Source organism: Castor canadensis, chromosome 7, assembly GCF_047511655.1.
Source record: "Castor canadensis chromosome 7, mCasCan1.hap1v2, whole genome shotgun sequence".
NCBI lineage: Eukaryota > Metazoa > Chordata > Mammalia > Rodentia > Castoridae > Castor > Castor canadensis.
This window is the reverse complement of record NC_133392.1, coordinates 76,407,821-76,423,121: the sequence shown is the minus strand read 5'-3', so window position 1 is coordinate 76,423,121 and position 15,301 is coordinate 76,407,821. Positions and strand designations below refer to the sequence as shown.

The window sequence follows — 15,301 nt, the reverse complement described above, 5'->3', positions numbered from 1 at the left end:
TTTTTCCTAATCTTCATTAGTTTATCTACTTGCCTAGCAAGATTTACTTTTTATAATATTCTTATGGTTGTGTTTATCTTCCTCTTTTGTGTGTAAGATCCTTTAAGTATCTTCTGCAGTACTGGTTAATTAATCATGAATTCTTTTATGTTTTGTTTAATCATAGAAGATTTTTATTTCTCCTTTAGTTTTGAAGAATAGCTTTGATGGATATAGTAATTTAGGCTGACAATTATTTTTTTTCAGGACTTGAAATACATCATTCCAATTCCTCGTGGCTTTAAAAGTTTCTTTCAAAAAATTAGTTATTCTGATGGCTTTGTCTTTATATGTGATTTGGTGCTTCTCTCTTGTACGTTTCAGTATTCTTTTCTTGTTCTGTATTCTTAATGTTTTAAGAATTGTGTCTTTTGTGTTCTAATAGCATCCTGTACATGGATGACAATTTCTTTCCCCAAGATTTGAGAAATTTTCATGAATAAGCTGTCTATGCCTTTGTCTTATACCTGTCTTCCTGAGGGCCTCTACCTTGAGCCACTCCACCAGTCTTCTTTTTGTGATGGGTTGTTATTAATAGGGTCTCTTGAACCATTTGCCCAGGCTATGTTCAAACCACAATCCTCCTGATCCCTGCCTCTTGACTACCTAGGATTACAGGCATGAGCCACCAGCACCCAGCTCTTCTGTGATTCTTGATGTTCTTCCTCTCTTTATGTCTTTGGAATATAGTGTTTCCTTTGTTACCTTGGCTCCTTTTCTTCACTGAGTCACATGGAGGAAGCTTCTAATTTGCTATCCTTTCATTTTTTCTCTTATTTCTGTTCTTAGAGGAAACACTTTCACTTTTTCTCCTTCAGTATGAGAACAGCCCTTTTTTGTTGTATATAGCCATTATTATGTTAATCTACAGTCCTTTTCTACCTAATTTGTTTAGTGTTTTTATCATGAAGGGATATTGACTTTTATCAAATGCATTTTCTTCATCAATTGAGATGATCATGTTTTTTGTGCTTTATACTGTTAATACTATTTTATCAACTTGCATATGTTGAATTATCCTTGTATCATTCACATAAATCTCACTTGGTCATGGCATATAATCTTTTTTTGGGTGCTAATGGATTCATTTGTTAGAATTTTGTTGAATATGTTCTCATCTGTGTCTATTTGGGACATTGGCCTTTAGTTTTGTTTTTTGTTGTGTCCTTGTCTGGTTTGGTAATGCTGGCCTCATAGAGGGAGTTTAGAGGGGTTCTCTCTCTTTTAATATATTGGAATAATCTGAGAAGGGTTGGTGTTAGCTCTTTAAAAGTTTGATAAAATCTAAGAGTTGAGCCATCAGTTTGTTTTCCCCTTCTGATTGAGACTTGTCACTTGTCACAAGTATGGTCAGCTTTTCTATGTCTATAGGATTCAGTTTGATAGTTCATATGTATCCAGAAATTTATCCACTTCTAAATTTCCCAGTTTGTTGACAAATAGTTGTTCATAATAGTCAGTCTTCAGTTACCATTTGTGTGTCTATGGTATCAGTTATAATGTCTCCTTTTCCATTTCTGACTATTTATTTGGATCTTTTCTCTTTTTTTGTTGGTTAGTCTAGCTAGAGGTTTGCTAGTAATGTTCTTCATACTTTTACTTGTTTTAAAGTCTCTATTTTGCTTATTTCTGCTCTGATTTTTGTTATTTCTTTTCTTCTTCTAATTTAGGGTTTGGTTTGTTCCTGTTATTTGAATTCCTTGAGTTGCATTGCTAGATTATTTATTTAAAATGTTTCTTTTTTGATATATAGGTACTTTTTTTGTTATAAGCTTTCCTCTGAGTACTGCTTTTGATATGTTCCATGGGTTTTTGTATATTGTATTTTCATTTGTTTCAAGAAAATTTTAAAAATTATCTTTTGATCTTTTTTCATTGACCCATTGGTCATTCAAGAGAATGTTGTTTAATTTCTGAATATTAGTACAATTTATGATGTTCTTCTTGCTCATATCTAGTTTTATTGCATTTGGTTAGAGAAGAAGATACATGATATAATTTTAATTTGCTGAGACTTATTTTATGGCCTGACATATGGTATAACTTGGATAATGTTCTATGTGCTAATGCAAAGAATGTGTCTTCTATATCTATTGTATGAAATGTTCTATAAATGTCTGTTAAGTTTGGCCCATAGTATGAGTTAACTCTGATATTTCTTTATTTCTTGTCTGGGTGATCTGTCCTTTGGTGAAAGTGGCATGATGAAGTCCTAAATTATTTTCATATTAGAATCTATCTCATCTTGTAGATCTAATGCTTCCTTTTTATAATTGAGTACTCCATCATCAAATATATATATATATTTATAGTTCTTAGTATTTTGTCTTGTTGAATTAATCTCTTTCTCATTATATAGTGACCATTGTCTCTTTTTACTGCTGCTAATTTTGTTTTTTGTTTCTATGGCATCTTTTTCTATCCCTTCACTTGTAGTCTATGTGTGGTTAGTATATCATTGGAATAATTACTATATTTTTTGAAAAATCCATTCAGCCAGTCTATCTCTTATAATTGGGACATGTAGTCCATTTACTTTCAAGGTTATATTGATAAGTAAAGACATTTTCAGATCACTCTGTTATTTTTTTCTGGTTGTTTTATATGTTGTTTGTTTCTTCTTTTCCTGTTTAATCTTTGTGATTTGGTGGTTTTCTGCATCAATAGGGTTTGATTTTTTCTTATCTTTTGTGTATGTATGCTACTGGTGAGTGTTGAACTTTTGTGTTTAGTTATGATCATTATACTCTATTGTAGGACTCCCTTAAGCACTTTTTGTATGGCTAATTTAGTGGTAATGAAATAATTCAGTTTTTTTTCTTGTCTCAGAAAATATTTCCCCTTCCTTTGTGAAGGATAGCTTTATTGGATATAGTATTCTTGATTGACTTGTATTTTCTTTCAGGACTTTGAATTTATCATTCCATTCTTCTCTACCTTATAAGGTTTTATGCAGAAAAGTCTGCTGTTAATCTAAGGGACATTCTCTTACAAGTGTCTTGATGCTTTTTTCTTGCTGTTTTAGAGTTCTCTTTTTGTCTTGGACTTTTGAGAGTTTGAATATAATATGCCTTAGTAAGGATTGTTTTTTGTTGAATCTGTTTGGGTTTTTTGAACTTCCAGAGCCTGTATGTCTATATCTTTCAAGTTCATTGGCTTATTACTATCCCATAAATCTAAAGTCTTTCTTGTTTCTTTTAAATTTTCTTCATTTTTTCTCTGATTAAATTACTTTTAAGAGATCTGCTCAGAAATTCTTTCCTCTGCCTGATGACTTCTGCTGTTAGGTTCTCTACTGTATTTAAAATTTTTTTTCATCAGTTCCATTCTTTACCTCTAAGATTTCTGTTTGGTACTCTTTTATGATCTTTATTTCTTCTCAGTATTTCTCTTCAGATCATGAATTGTCTTCCTAGGTTCGTTGAATTATCTTAAATAATAAATATCCTTAAAATAATTTACTTTTAATTCTTTCTCAGGCAGTTTGTTATATTCTTTTCCTAACATCTTTCCTAAGGTCTGTTGCTACAGAATTATTATGTTGTTTTTGAGGTCTCATGCTATGTTCATTTTTCATGTGCTTATTTACTGACACTGATATTTGTGCATCTGTTGGATAGGTTGCCTCTGACAACTTTACAGGATGGTTTTCCTAGTAAAATACTTTTTCTTGGTGATGTGTCCCTGGGTGTTGGTTGCATGTGCTGTTGTTGGTTTTGGTAGGTGTTTTAGTGCAAGTGTGTGCATAGCCTTTTCAATTGTAATTAACACTTGGTATACCTGTGGGTGTCTGAGTGCCTAGACTGCAGGAGTTATGGGATAACACTGTTACTAGGGATGCATCTCCCTTCTACAAGGTGGATTTATTGGCAGTCAGGTGCACCTGACTGGAGGTCTAGATACCTGTCAGTTTCTGCAGGTCATGTGAGATTGGGGCCACCTCAGAGAGTCCAGGTGGTAGTGGAGCGTTATGCTTAGTATTGGTGTAGATGTTTTCTAGTGTGTGAGGAAGGTACAGTGGCTGCTGGCACCAATGGGCACAGACAGGACACCTGTCAGTGTCTGAGAGCTGAGTGAGTGATTTCCTGGGTCCTCAAACTCATGCCTTAGCCTCTCAAGTCCAGGGATTATAGGTAAGTGCCGCCATCCCCAGCTTATTCTCTTACCTCCTTCCCAGGGAGGTCTGGTATTTCCTGGAGTTGTGGGTGGGTGGAAGGGTTAGGTGTCTGCTTCTCAGGATCTCAGTGGGGTGAGTTACTGAGAATGTTTTCTTGAGAACACAGGAAATGAGTAGGGTTGCCTGCAAATGCTGTATGAGAAATAGAGAGGTATGAGCTGAGAGTGAAAATTAGGTAGAGACCAGACCAGGGAAGACTGCAAACTCTTGGTACTTTCAGTGTCTTTTGCTCAGAGTACTCTTTGTTCTTCTTCCTTTCTCCTTCCTTCCCTCCTGCTTGGGCCTCCCATATGTTGGGATTATTGGCATGAGCCACCATGCCCAGCTCCTTTTCATCTTTTAGAAACACAATAGTTATATATATATATATATATTTATATATATATATTTTATATATATATTTTATTATATATATATTTATATATATTTTATATATATATTTGTATAAATATATATATATTTATTACTGCATTAACACATCACTGACTAATTATTTTTATGTTTACTTGCTTATTGTCTGTTTTCCCATGAGAGTGTGTACATTCTACAAAGGCAGAGCACATGCCTCACTTACCCACCGTTTTATCTCTAGCACTTAGAATAATATATGCCAGGCCTCCCAAAAGATTTGTCAAATTAATAAGTGGACTAATTTGAGCAGAACTGAGGGCTAAAATATCAATTACTGTAATCTATATTTTAATGTGGTGTTTCTTCCTCAAATTAAATTTGATGATGTCCACCATTGAGCCAAGTCCTGTACAGAATTTTGCAAGTATATCAAAGGGAACTAAAATTTCTCCTTTGGGCAGTACATAATCTCATGACAAGGACATATGTAGAATTACTGTATTAGATGTACAAATTCTAAAGTAAAGATAAATGTAGTGCTAAGAATTTCACGTTCATAATAAGCTGAATATCATAAGCACTTACAGAATTCTTCTCTAGGTTGAAATAATAATTTGTTTTCAAATGAAGCTAATTTTTATTAACTTTTGGAAAATAACTTAAGTGATTCACTATGAATCACTTGTAGTTATATATTACTACACACTGTTTTGATGGATTGGAAAATATTTATTAGGTTGAAATACATTTCAAGTGATTTTTTCTAGGAGTACAAATAATTCTGTATGATTATGGTTGTAACTCCATTATCTTATATAGTTTTAATTATGTTACTAAAGACCTTATTGTTCCTCTTAAGCTGTAACCATATTTTATTTAACTATATTTTCCTAAAATCACAGCTATAATTTGTTTCTTTTCTTATGCCTATAGGTTTTTGAAAAAAAAGTTAAATCAGAGAAGGTAAAACCCTCTCTTCCGAATTTCTCACGTAATGATTATGGGTATCTTTTTGAAGAACCTTCAGAAAGGTATAACTAATATGCTTATTTAGTAAATTTTCTATCTATTCTATACCATATTCATAACTAGCCCTCTGAATGAAGACAACGAAAAATGTCCCCTAAGTGTTCGACTAATTTTTCACAATGTGGTTTTTTTAAAACCTGACTTAGCTTTCTTAGAGATTCAAATGTCAAACGAGGAGGCTTTTGCTAAGTGAAAGTGCAAGAAGATAGAATAAGTAAGCTGAGTAGTTAGAGACTGGTAAGGAAACAGAAAATGAGTATGGACTAGTATTTGAAAAATCTGTTCGCAATTATTAGCCAGACAGAACTAGTTTAAAGTGTTTCCTATTCTTAAGATGAAAGAGAAGTGAATATTTTTAGGATATAAAACAATTATAGATAACAAGAAGAGAAAGTTGTAGAGAAATCTCTTGTAGGAAACAAGTCAGAGGTTGAGTATGTAGAGGGATTAATTCTGAAGGAGAAAGTAAGTGTAATGATGAGTGTTTATATGTTTTAAAAGAATAAATTCTGACTTGCATTTTCTAGAAGGGTTTACTATTTTTTTCTTACTAGGATAGAAGATTAAGATAAGGACTATATGAGGGTAGTGGCTTGGAGTTAGCTGTAGTGGACTTATGAGAGGGGATGTTGACCAGGGATATACAAGTGTTTTCCAAATGGCTCTTTGGTGGTATTAGATCCCCCAAAGGATGTTGTCCTTCTCTCTCACTGCCTTAGCTAAGGGAAAAGAGAATGTGAATAGGTGGAATAATCCAAAGTGGTTAGTTTGTAAGCCAAGTAAAAGTGAGAGGACATTTGAAATTATCTCATAAGTGGGTCAGCTCTAGATGATAGTAATGGGAGTGGTGGCTGAACTGAAATGGAAGTCACTATCTATTGAATAATTGATAGAGATTATTTAAGAGCCTTTCCTTACGTATATACATATACATACACTTATATATTCTTCAAAATCATATGCTTATTTATCTTCTAGTGAAAGTGATGAAACCGTGTGGGATGACAATATCTTCTTCAAAAGAGACGGGTGGAACAGTGAGGATACAGAGGCTGCAGGGCCATCAAGTACTGTCTCCTCTGTGCTCCCTGGTATGGCATACTATTTGTAGTAGTAAGTTCTGGAAGAGGCTCTATTTTATATGCTCAAAAATATGTAATACACATGAGAAGAGCTATGAAAACTCAACATGGTAAAATATGGTTTTATATTAACACTATTTTAATATGGTTAAAACTTTCAAAATTAAAGAAAATTTATTCTCACCCCACCTTCCCAATCACAAATTTCTGCGCTTTCTTTAATAAACCTATCAATTTAATAAAATGATCCATTTGTATTTTCTTTTTTTTTTTGCTTCTTAGTAGCAAAACACTTTTATTTGGTAAAATTTGTCCTAGTGGTTATGTTTCTTTATTATATTTTATTTTTTATTATTAGTGTACTGTACAAAAGTTCTTACAATGTATCATAGTTTAATTCACCCCCTCCATCATTCTTCTTTGTCCTTCCTTCCCTATTCCTGAAATAGTTTCAACGGGTCTCATTTTTCCATTTGCATACATGAGTACATGATATTTCCACCATGTTCATGCACCCTTTCCTTATAACCGCCCTCCTCCCACTGATTATTTGTATTTTCTTAAGCTGTGGATTATAAGTTTGAATAGACTGGAAAATATAACCTGCCTCCTCATTTCCTAATTTTAATTTGTTGCACAATATATACTTTGTAAGTTAAAATTTGTTGAATTATAAATAATAACATGTTTATGGTTGAAAAAATTTATGTGTAATAAAATCATAACACTGAAGAATATTCCAAATTTTTTGTGTATATGTATTTACATGTGTATGTACAGTCACACATTGCTTAATGGTGGGGATGTGTTCTGAGAAATGCACTGTTAGGTGATTTTGTCATTATGTGTACATCTTTGGGTATGTGTACACAAATTAAGACCACTACCATATCAGTAGGTGATATAATCTTACAGGACCATGGTCAGATATCCAGTCTGCCATTGACTGAAGTGTTGTTATGTAGCACATGACTATAATACAAACATAGTTAAAGATGTGAACATATATATTATATATATGTTTATAAATATGTATAAACATATAGATATGTACATGTATCTAGAAAATTTTTGTGTGTGAAGTGAGGGATTCACATACACATCTCAAAAATCTTAAGAGAGTATCTTAGAGGTACATTTTTTAGCTTCCTTTCAAATGTTGAAATCATCTTCTGTAATGACTTTTTTTAATTTGGAAAATTTCACATCAAATTAAGACAATATCATACTATACAGTTGTTAAAATGTAGGTCTCATACAAAATTGATGTATAAGAACTGTAACATACAGTTCAATGAGGTTTGACAAAGGTCTACTACTATAATCAAGAGTAGTCCAATCCTCTCAGTCCCATGAAATTTCTCTTGGTTCTTTTGTAGTCAACCTGTACCTTACCACCAGCTCCTGACAAGCAGTAATCTGTTTCACTCTCATTTTCAGTCTCTTTACTTTTGTCTTCAAAGTGTCATGTAAATGAAATCATAAATATGTAGCCTTTTGAATCCAGCTTCTTTCATTTAGCATAATGCTGCTAATATTCATCTGTGTCATTACATTTATTAGTATTTCATTTCTTTTTTTGTTGAATAGTATTCCATTGTATGGCTACACCCGTTTATCCACTCACCAATTGAAGGACATTGGGTTGTTTCCAGACTTTGGAAATTATGGATAAAAGTACTACAAACTATTCATATACCTGTTTTGTGTAAACATAAGTTTCCATTTCTTTAAGGTAAATATCTAGGTATGGGATTACTGGGTCATAAATTTGTAGTGGACAAACATGTTCTAAAGAAGCTGTACCAATATTATTTGTTGCTTTGTACTGTTCTTGCTCCTATTCCTTCTCTTTGTGTTTCAGTGAGGATAACTTCTGTTAATCTATCTTCAGATTCATGAATCCTTTTCTTGACTATGTTGAATTTACTAGTGAATTCATTGAAAGTATTTATTTACCCTTTCACAGTGTTTTTTATTTATAACATTTCTGTTCTTAGAGTCTCTGTTTAAATTCTCCATCTGTTCATGCATTTTCTCACTGTATAAGACCATATATATATGATATATATATGAGATATACATGTATATGTATTAATCATAGTTACATAAAATTCCCTTTCTGAAATTTTAGCAGATAGGTCATTGCTGATTTTTTTCTGTTGATTGTTTTTTCATCTTCCCTTCTCCCTCCTCTCCTATCCTCCCTCTCTTTCTTTCCTTTCCCTTCCATTCTTCTTCTTTTCCCCTTCTCTTGTCTTTCTTTCCCTTCTCCCTCCCTCTTTCCCACCTCCTCCTGGGCTCAAGTGATCCTCTTGTCTCGGCCTTCTGAGTAGCTGGAAATACAGGCCTATGCCACCACAAGTGGTGATTGGTGTGGTTTTTGTTGTATTGCTGCTGCTGCTTCTTGTGCCTCATAAATTTTGATTGAGTGTTGGCACTGGGTGGGGAAAGATAGAGATTGAATTAAGTAGAATCTATGCCTAGAAGCATTCATGCCTATTCCTCTGTTACATCATGAGTGTAGGTTCTTGATTTAGTGTGTTTAGAACATAAGTTAGAATTTGGTTCTGTATTTCTGCCATTTCCTACAGTGAACTATTGGCTTAGAAATTCTCAAGACTTAAATTGTGCTTGGGGTGATTGCTTTTCTCAGCCTTGGGCCTTACCTTTGTGCCCATGCGTTAGAAGGGGGGTCTTCCCTTTCTTGCCCCTATATTAAGCAGCATACTGGTGGTGCTTATCCTGGAGGAGAGGGCTTATTCCTTGTTGCCCTAGTCCAGTCTCGGTCTTAGGCAGGTCATCTGTCTCAGGTTCTCAGTGGTGGGGCATTGTCAGTGGCACCACCCTTCTCATGGTATGCAAACTCTGTCTTTGGCAAGTCTATTGTGGGAGAGTGTTTCCTACCCTCACTTAGTGATAGGTGTTTGTAACTATACTGACACAGAATCCTGAAACCAGATTGTCTTGTGCCCATCCTCTAGGAGCACTGTAGTGGAAAAAAAGGAGCTAGGTCCAAGTAGAGCACAATTTTTTTTTTCTTTTTGCCATGGTGGTAGTAGTTACCTTCCTTCAGACCTACAGTACTCAGGGAACAATTCTTTCCATCCCCTGTTCTGTTCCCAGTCTTTCTTATATCTATTGGAAGTCTGTGAAATTGAATCTATGGTGTGTATAAAGTTTGTGTCCTGGAAATTGTTTGCTTGTGAGTTTTAAAAATACATGTTCATATTTTCTGGGGATTTCATAACATATCCAGTCTGGGGTATTCCAGACCGGATATCTTGATCATCAGGAATTTATTTTCTTACAGTTCTGGGGTCTACAAGTCCATGATCAAGGTTTCTGTAGCGTTAGTTTTCTGGAGTTCTTTCCATGGTTTATAGATGGTTGTCTTCCCTTTGTATCTTCAAATGGTCTTCCATCTGCATGTGTCTGTGTCTGAATATCTTCTTATAAGGATGCTAGTCATATCAGATCAGGGGTCACCCTAATGACCTTATTTTAACTTATTACCTCTTTAGAGACCTTGTCTCCAAATACAGTAACATTATGAATTTTTAGTGCTTAGGACTTCAACATAGGAATTTTAGGGTAGATTTTTCTATTTCTGCAAAATAAGCATACAACTTCATTGTGTACATTGGGATTTTTGGTAAAGATTGTATTAAATCTGTGAATCATTTGACATCTTAACAATAGTAAGTTTTCCCATTCGTGAACATGGGATATAGTTCTCAAATTTCTTTTAGCATAGTTTTATATGTTCAGTGTACAAATATTTCACCTCACTGTATAAGATTATTTGAAAGTTTTTAAAATTAATTTGTAAGTGGAATTGTTTTCTTAATTTTGTTTTTATTCATTGTTAGTGTATAGAAATGCAACTGATTGTTTCCTACTGCTTCACCGGATTTATTGTGCTAATAGTTTTTCATGTGTAATCTTTGTAATTTTTTCTATATAAAATCATATCATATGCAAACAGAGCTAATTTCACTTTTTGCTTTCCAATTCAAATATCTTTTATTTGTTTTCTTCTCAGGACTTCTACAAATATGTTGAATAGAATTGACAGAATTGGCATCCTTACCGTGTTTTGGATCTTAGAGTAAAAACTTCCAGTCTTTCACTATTGAATATATTTCCTATATAATATTTATTAAAGTTGACATAGTTTCTTCCTATTCCTAGTTTATTGAATATTTTTTATAATGAAAGGATATTGAATTTTGTTAAATAGTCTTCTGCATCAATTGAAATAATGTGGTTTTCTCTCTTTCATTAATGTTTTGTAGTCTATGATGCATTTTAAATATGTTGAACCATTCTTGCATTCCAGGGACAAATCCAACTTAGTCCAGTCTTTTTAATATGCTGTTAGATGTTTAATTTGCTACTATTTTTTGAAGATTTTTGTATCAGTTTTTATAAGGAAACATTGACCTGTGTTTTTGTCATGTCTTTTATCTGGCTTTTGATATCAGGATGATTCTGAAGTGTTCCCTCTTGTTAAGTGTTTTGGAATAATTTGAGGATTGTTGTCAGTTCATAAATGTTTGGTAGAATCAGGCATTTTACTCTTTGGGAGATTTTTGATTACTGACTTAATCTTCTCACTAATGATAGATCTTTTTTAGATTCCCTATTTCTTTGTGGTTTAGTCTTGGTAGTTTTTGTGTTTCTAGAAATTTTCCCATTTCATCTAAGTTATCTAATTTTATGTACTATTGATTATAATTTTCTTAAAATCTTTTTATTTCTTTAGAATTAGTAGCAATATCCCACTTGTATTCCCAATTTTAGAATTTTGACTCTTTCTATTGTCTATCTGTGTTAGTCGGCCTTCCATACTATAACAAAATACTACATACATACTATAAAAAATACCACTTAAAAAGAAAAATTTTATTTTGGCTTATAGTATTAGAGATTAAAGCTCATGATTGGTTGGATCTGTTGCTTTTAGAACTGTGGCAAGGCCGCACATCATGGCCTAAGTGTATAGAGAGCAACCCTGTTCACCTAATGGTTTGGAAGTGAAAGAAAAAAAGAGAAGGAAACAAAGTGCCACAACTCTTTCAAGGACTTCTCCCAATAAGGTGAAGACCTCCACCAGTCCCCACCTTTACAAGTTTCCATTATCTCCCTGTAATACCCTGATGGGAACCATGACTTTACCTTTTGGGGTACACACAAGATCCATACTAAAGCACCACCTAATCCAAAGTTCCTCGGGTTTTTTGACATACTTGAATAAGCATCTTTTGTTTCATTGATTTTTATTTGTTATTTTCATATTTCCTATTTCACTTATCTCTGCTGTGATCTTTATTACTTCTGTCCTTCTATTAGCTTTGTGGTTGTTTTTTTTAATGTTCCTTAAGTTGTTAAGCTAGGTTATTGATCTGAAATCTTTGTGTTTTTTTTATGTAAGAATTTATAGCCAAAAATTTCTTCCTTAGCACTGCTTTTGCTGTATTTGATAACGTTTTATATGCTATTTTTATTTTTTATTCATCTCTAAGTATTTCTAATTTCACTTATGATACCTCCTTTTATCCATTGGTTGCTTAAGGGTGTGATGTTTGATTTCCACATACTTGTGAATTTTCTACTTTTCTTTTGGTTATTGATTTCTTTTATTCTCCTGTGCTTGAAGAAGATACTCTTTGTTATATCAACCTTTTAAATATTGAGACTTAATTTATGACCTAATTCATGATCTTTCCTTGAAAATATTCCATGCGTACTTAGAAGAATATGTATTGTTGCATAAGATGTTCTGTAAATGTTGTTGGTTCTATTTGAATTACTGTATTGTTCAAGCCCTCTATTTTATCACCTTTTGTCAGTTTTCTTCTTGATTATTGAAAGTGAGCTATTGAAACCACAAGTTATAAATATGACCTTTGTCCTTTATAGTGTTTCTGATTTAATATATTTTGTCTGATATTTGTATAGCTAGTCCTTCTCTACTTTGATTATTATTTATATTGAATATCCTTTCTTGCCCTTTCATTTTCACCCTATTTTAAGCCTTTGGGTCTTAATTGAATTTATTACAGATAACATAGTTGGACCATAAGTTTTTGAGATCCATTCTGCCAATCTCTTATCTTTTTTAAAAATTGGTTTTTATTAATTCTATGAAAGAATGGGTTTCATTGTGACATTTTCCTACATGCACATAATGTACTTTGGTCACATTCATTCCCTTATTTTCCTCTCTTACTCTCCTTCTCTCTCCCACTGTTCCCCTTTCTCTTCTCTAATAGTCCCTAATTATACCCCTTATACTTTAGTATCTTTTCCCCTGGATCCCATATATGAGAGAAAATGTGTAATCTGTGCTTTTATGAGTCTGGCTTATTATAAGGTTAATATGATGATCATCCATTTTCCTACAAAGAAACCATGGTTTCATGCTCCTCCCCCTAACTTCTATTCCCCCTCCTCCTCTTCTGCTTCTTCCCCTCTTCTTCCTTCTCCTCCTCTTCCTCCTCCTCCTTTATCCTCCTGCTTCTTCTTGGCATTAAAATATTAGCCACCATACCCAACATAATTTTATTCTTTTCTATGGCTGAAGAAAACTCCACCATGTATATATACCTCATTTTCTTTATCCATTCATCCATTGACAGGCATCTAAGCTGGTTCCATAATTTGGCTATGGTGAATAGTGCCACAATAAATATGGATATGCAGTTATTTCTATTGTATACTGACTTTGATTCCTTCAGGTGATATGTCTGCATCATAAGGTAGTTCTAATTTTAGTTTTTTGGGGAGCCTCTGTGCTGATTTCCATAGTGGCTATACTAATTTACATTCCCAACAACAGTGTATGGGTTCATTTTCCCCCACATCCATACCAGCATTTGTTGTTTTTTGTTTTCTTGGTAATAGCTGTTTTGAATGGGGTCAGATGGAATCTCAATGTATTTTTGACTTTCATTTCTCTAAGGGCCAAGAAGTTGAACATTTTTTCATGTATTTATTAGCTATTTGTACTTCATTTAAAAAGAGTCTGTAAAGTTCATTTGCTCATTTCTTATTGGAATGTTTGTTATTTTGGGGTTTAATTTTTTTTAATTGTTTGTATATTCTGGACATTAATTCTGTTGAATAAATCTCTGCCATCTTTTAGATTGTCTTCACTTTAATAATTGTTTCCTTTGCTGAGCAGAAGTCTTTAAATTTGATGCAATGCTATTTGTCAATTGCTCTTATTTCCCGAGTTATTGGTATCCTGTCATTGCTTATGCCTAGATCTTAAAGTGTTTTTCCAGCGTTTTCTTCTACTCATTTCAAAGTTTCAGGTTACATTAAGATCTTTGATCCATTTTAAGTTGAGCTTTGCAGAGAGTGAGAGATAAGAATCTATTTTCTGCTTGCTACATGTGGGTATTCAGTCTTCCCATTACGATTTGTTAATGTGCAGTTTGTTTTTGTGTCTTTTTCTCCAGTGTATGTTTTTGTTCCTTCTGTTGAGGATCAGACGGATGTAGCTCTGTTGGCTTATTTCTACGTCCTTCATTAAATTTATACATAATTTATTATGTTCTATTTATATTCAGTCTCTTTATAGTTTTCACTGTGGAAGTCTTTTATCTCCTTGGTTAGGTTTTCATTTCTTTTTTGAGGCTATTGTGAATGGGAAAATCAGGAGATTTTCTTCTTAGTGAGTTCATTATGGGTGTATAGAAAAAAACCTCATTTTTACATGTTAATTTTGTATCCTGCTAATTTACTGAAACTGTTTTAGAAGTTTTTGGTGGAGTTGTTAGGGTCTTTTAAGTTTCAACTGCAAATATGGATAATTTACTTCTTCCGTTTCTCTTTGTATCCTCTTTTATTTCTTTCTCTTGCTTTATTGCACTGGCTAAAAATTTCAAGTACTGTATTGACTAAGAGTAAGAGTAGACATAATTGTCTTTTTCCTGATTTTTGAGGGAATGCTTTCAGTTTCTCCCCATTTAGTATACTGTTGACTATAGATTTTTCTTATATAGCCTTTATTTTGTTGTGGTATTAGCCTCCTATACCTAATTTCTTCAGTGCTTTTATCATGAAGTGATGTTGTATTTTGTTAAGGCTTTTTCTGAGTCTATTGAGATGATTGTATGATTTCTGTCCTTGATTCTATACACATGATATGTTTACATTTATTGATTTCATATTGAAACCAACTTGATCATGGTGTATGATCTTCTTAATGTGCTAATGAATTCCATTTATAAATGTTTTATTGAAGATCTTTGTGACTACATTCATTAAGGAAATTGGTCCATAGTTTTTTTTTTTTGTGTGTGTGTGTGTGTGTCCTTTGTTTGGGCATCAGTGTAGTATTTATTGGCTTTGTAGAATGAATTTGGAAGCATTTCTATTTTATGAAGTAGTTTGAGGAGCATTGGTGTTAGTTCTTTTTTAATAGTCTGTTAAAATTCAGCAGTGAATCCAATCTTCTCCTGGGCTTTTCTTTGTTGGGAAACTTTATTACTGATTAAGTCTCATTTCTTGTTATTGACCTGTTTAAGTTATTTATGTCCTCTTGGTTTAGTTTTAGTAGGTTGTATGTGTCAAGAAATTTGTCCACTTGCTCTAGATTTTTTTTTTTGTG

The 15,301-nt window shown here is 33.1% G+C and overlaps 1 protein-coding gene across 9 annotated transcripts in view; it reads left to right on the top strand.

Annotated features, from left to right (window-relative positions):
* Positions 1-15,301, top strand: part of Ptpn20 (protein tyrosine phosphatase non-receptor type 20) — a 141,089-nt gene that overhangs the window by 68,850 nt on the left and 56,938 nt on the right. For all 9 annotated transcript variants that reach the window (XM_074079360.1, XM_074079363.1, XM_074079359.1 and 6 more), the window contains 2 exons: positions 5,501-5,598; positions 6,575-6,687. In XM_074079360.1, the coding sequence (XP_073935461.1) occupies positions 5,501-5,598; positions 6,575-6,687 (211 nt within the window). The remainder of the gene's footprint in view (positions 1-5,500; positions 5,599-6,574; positions 6,688-15,301) is intronic.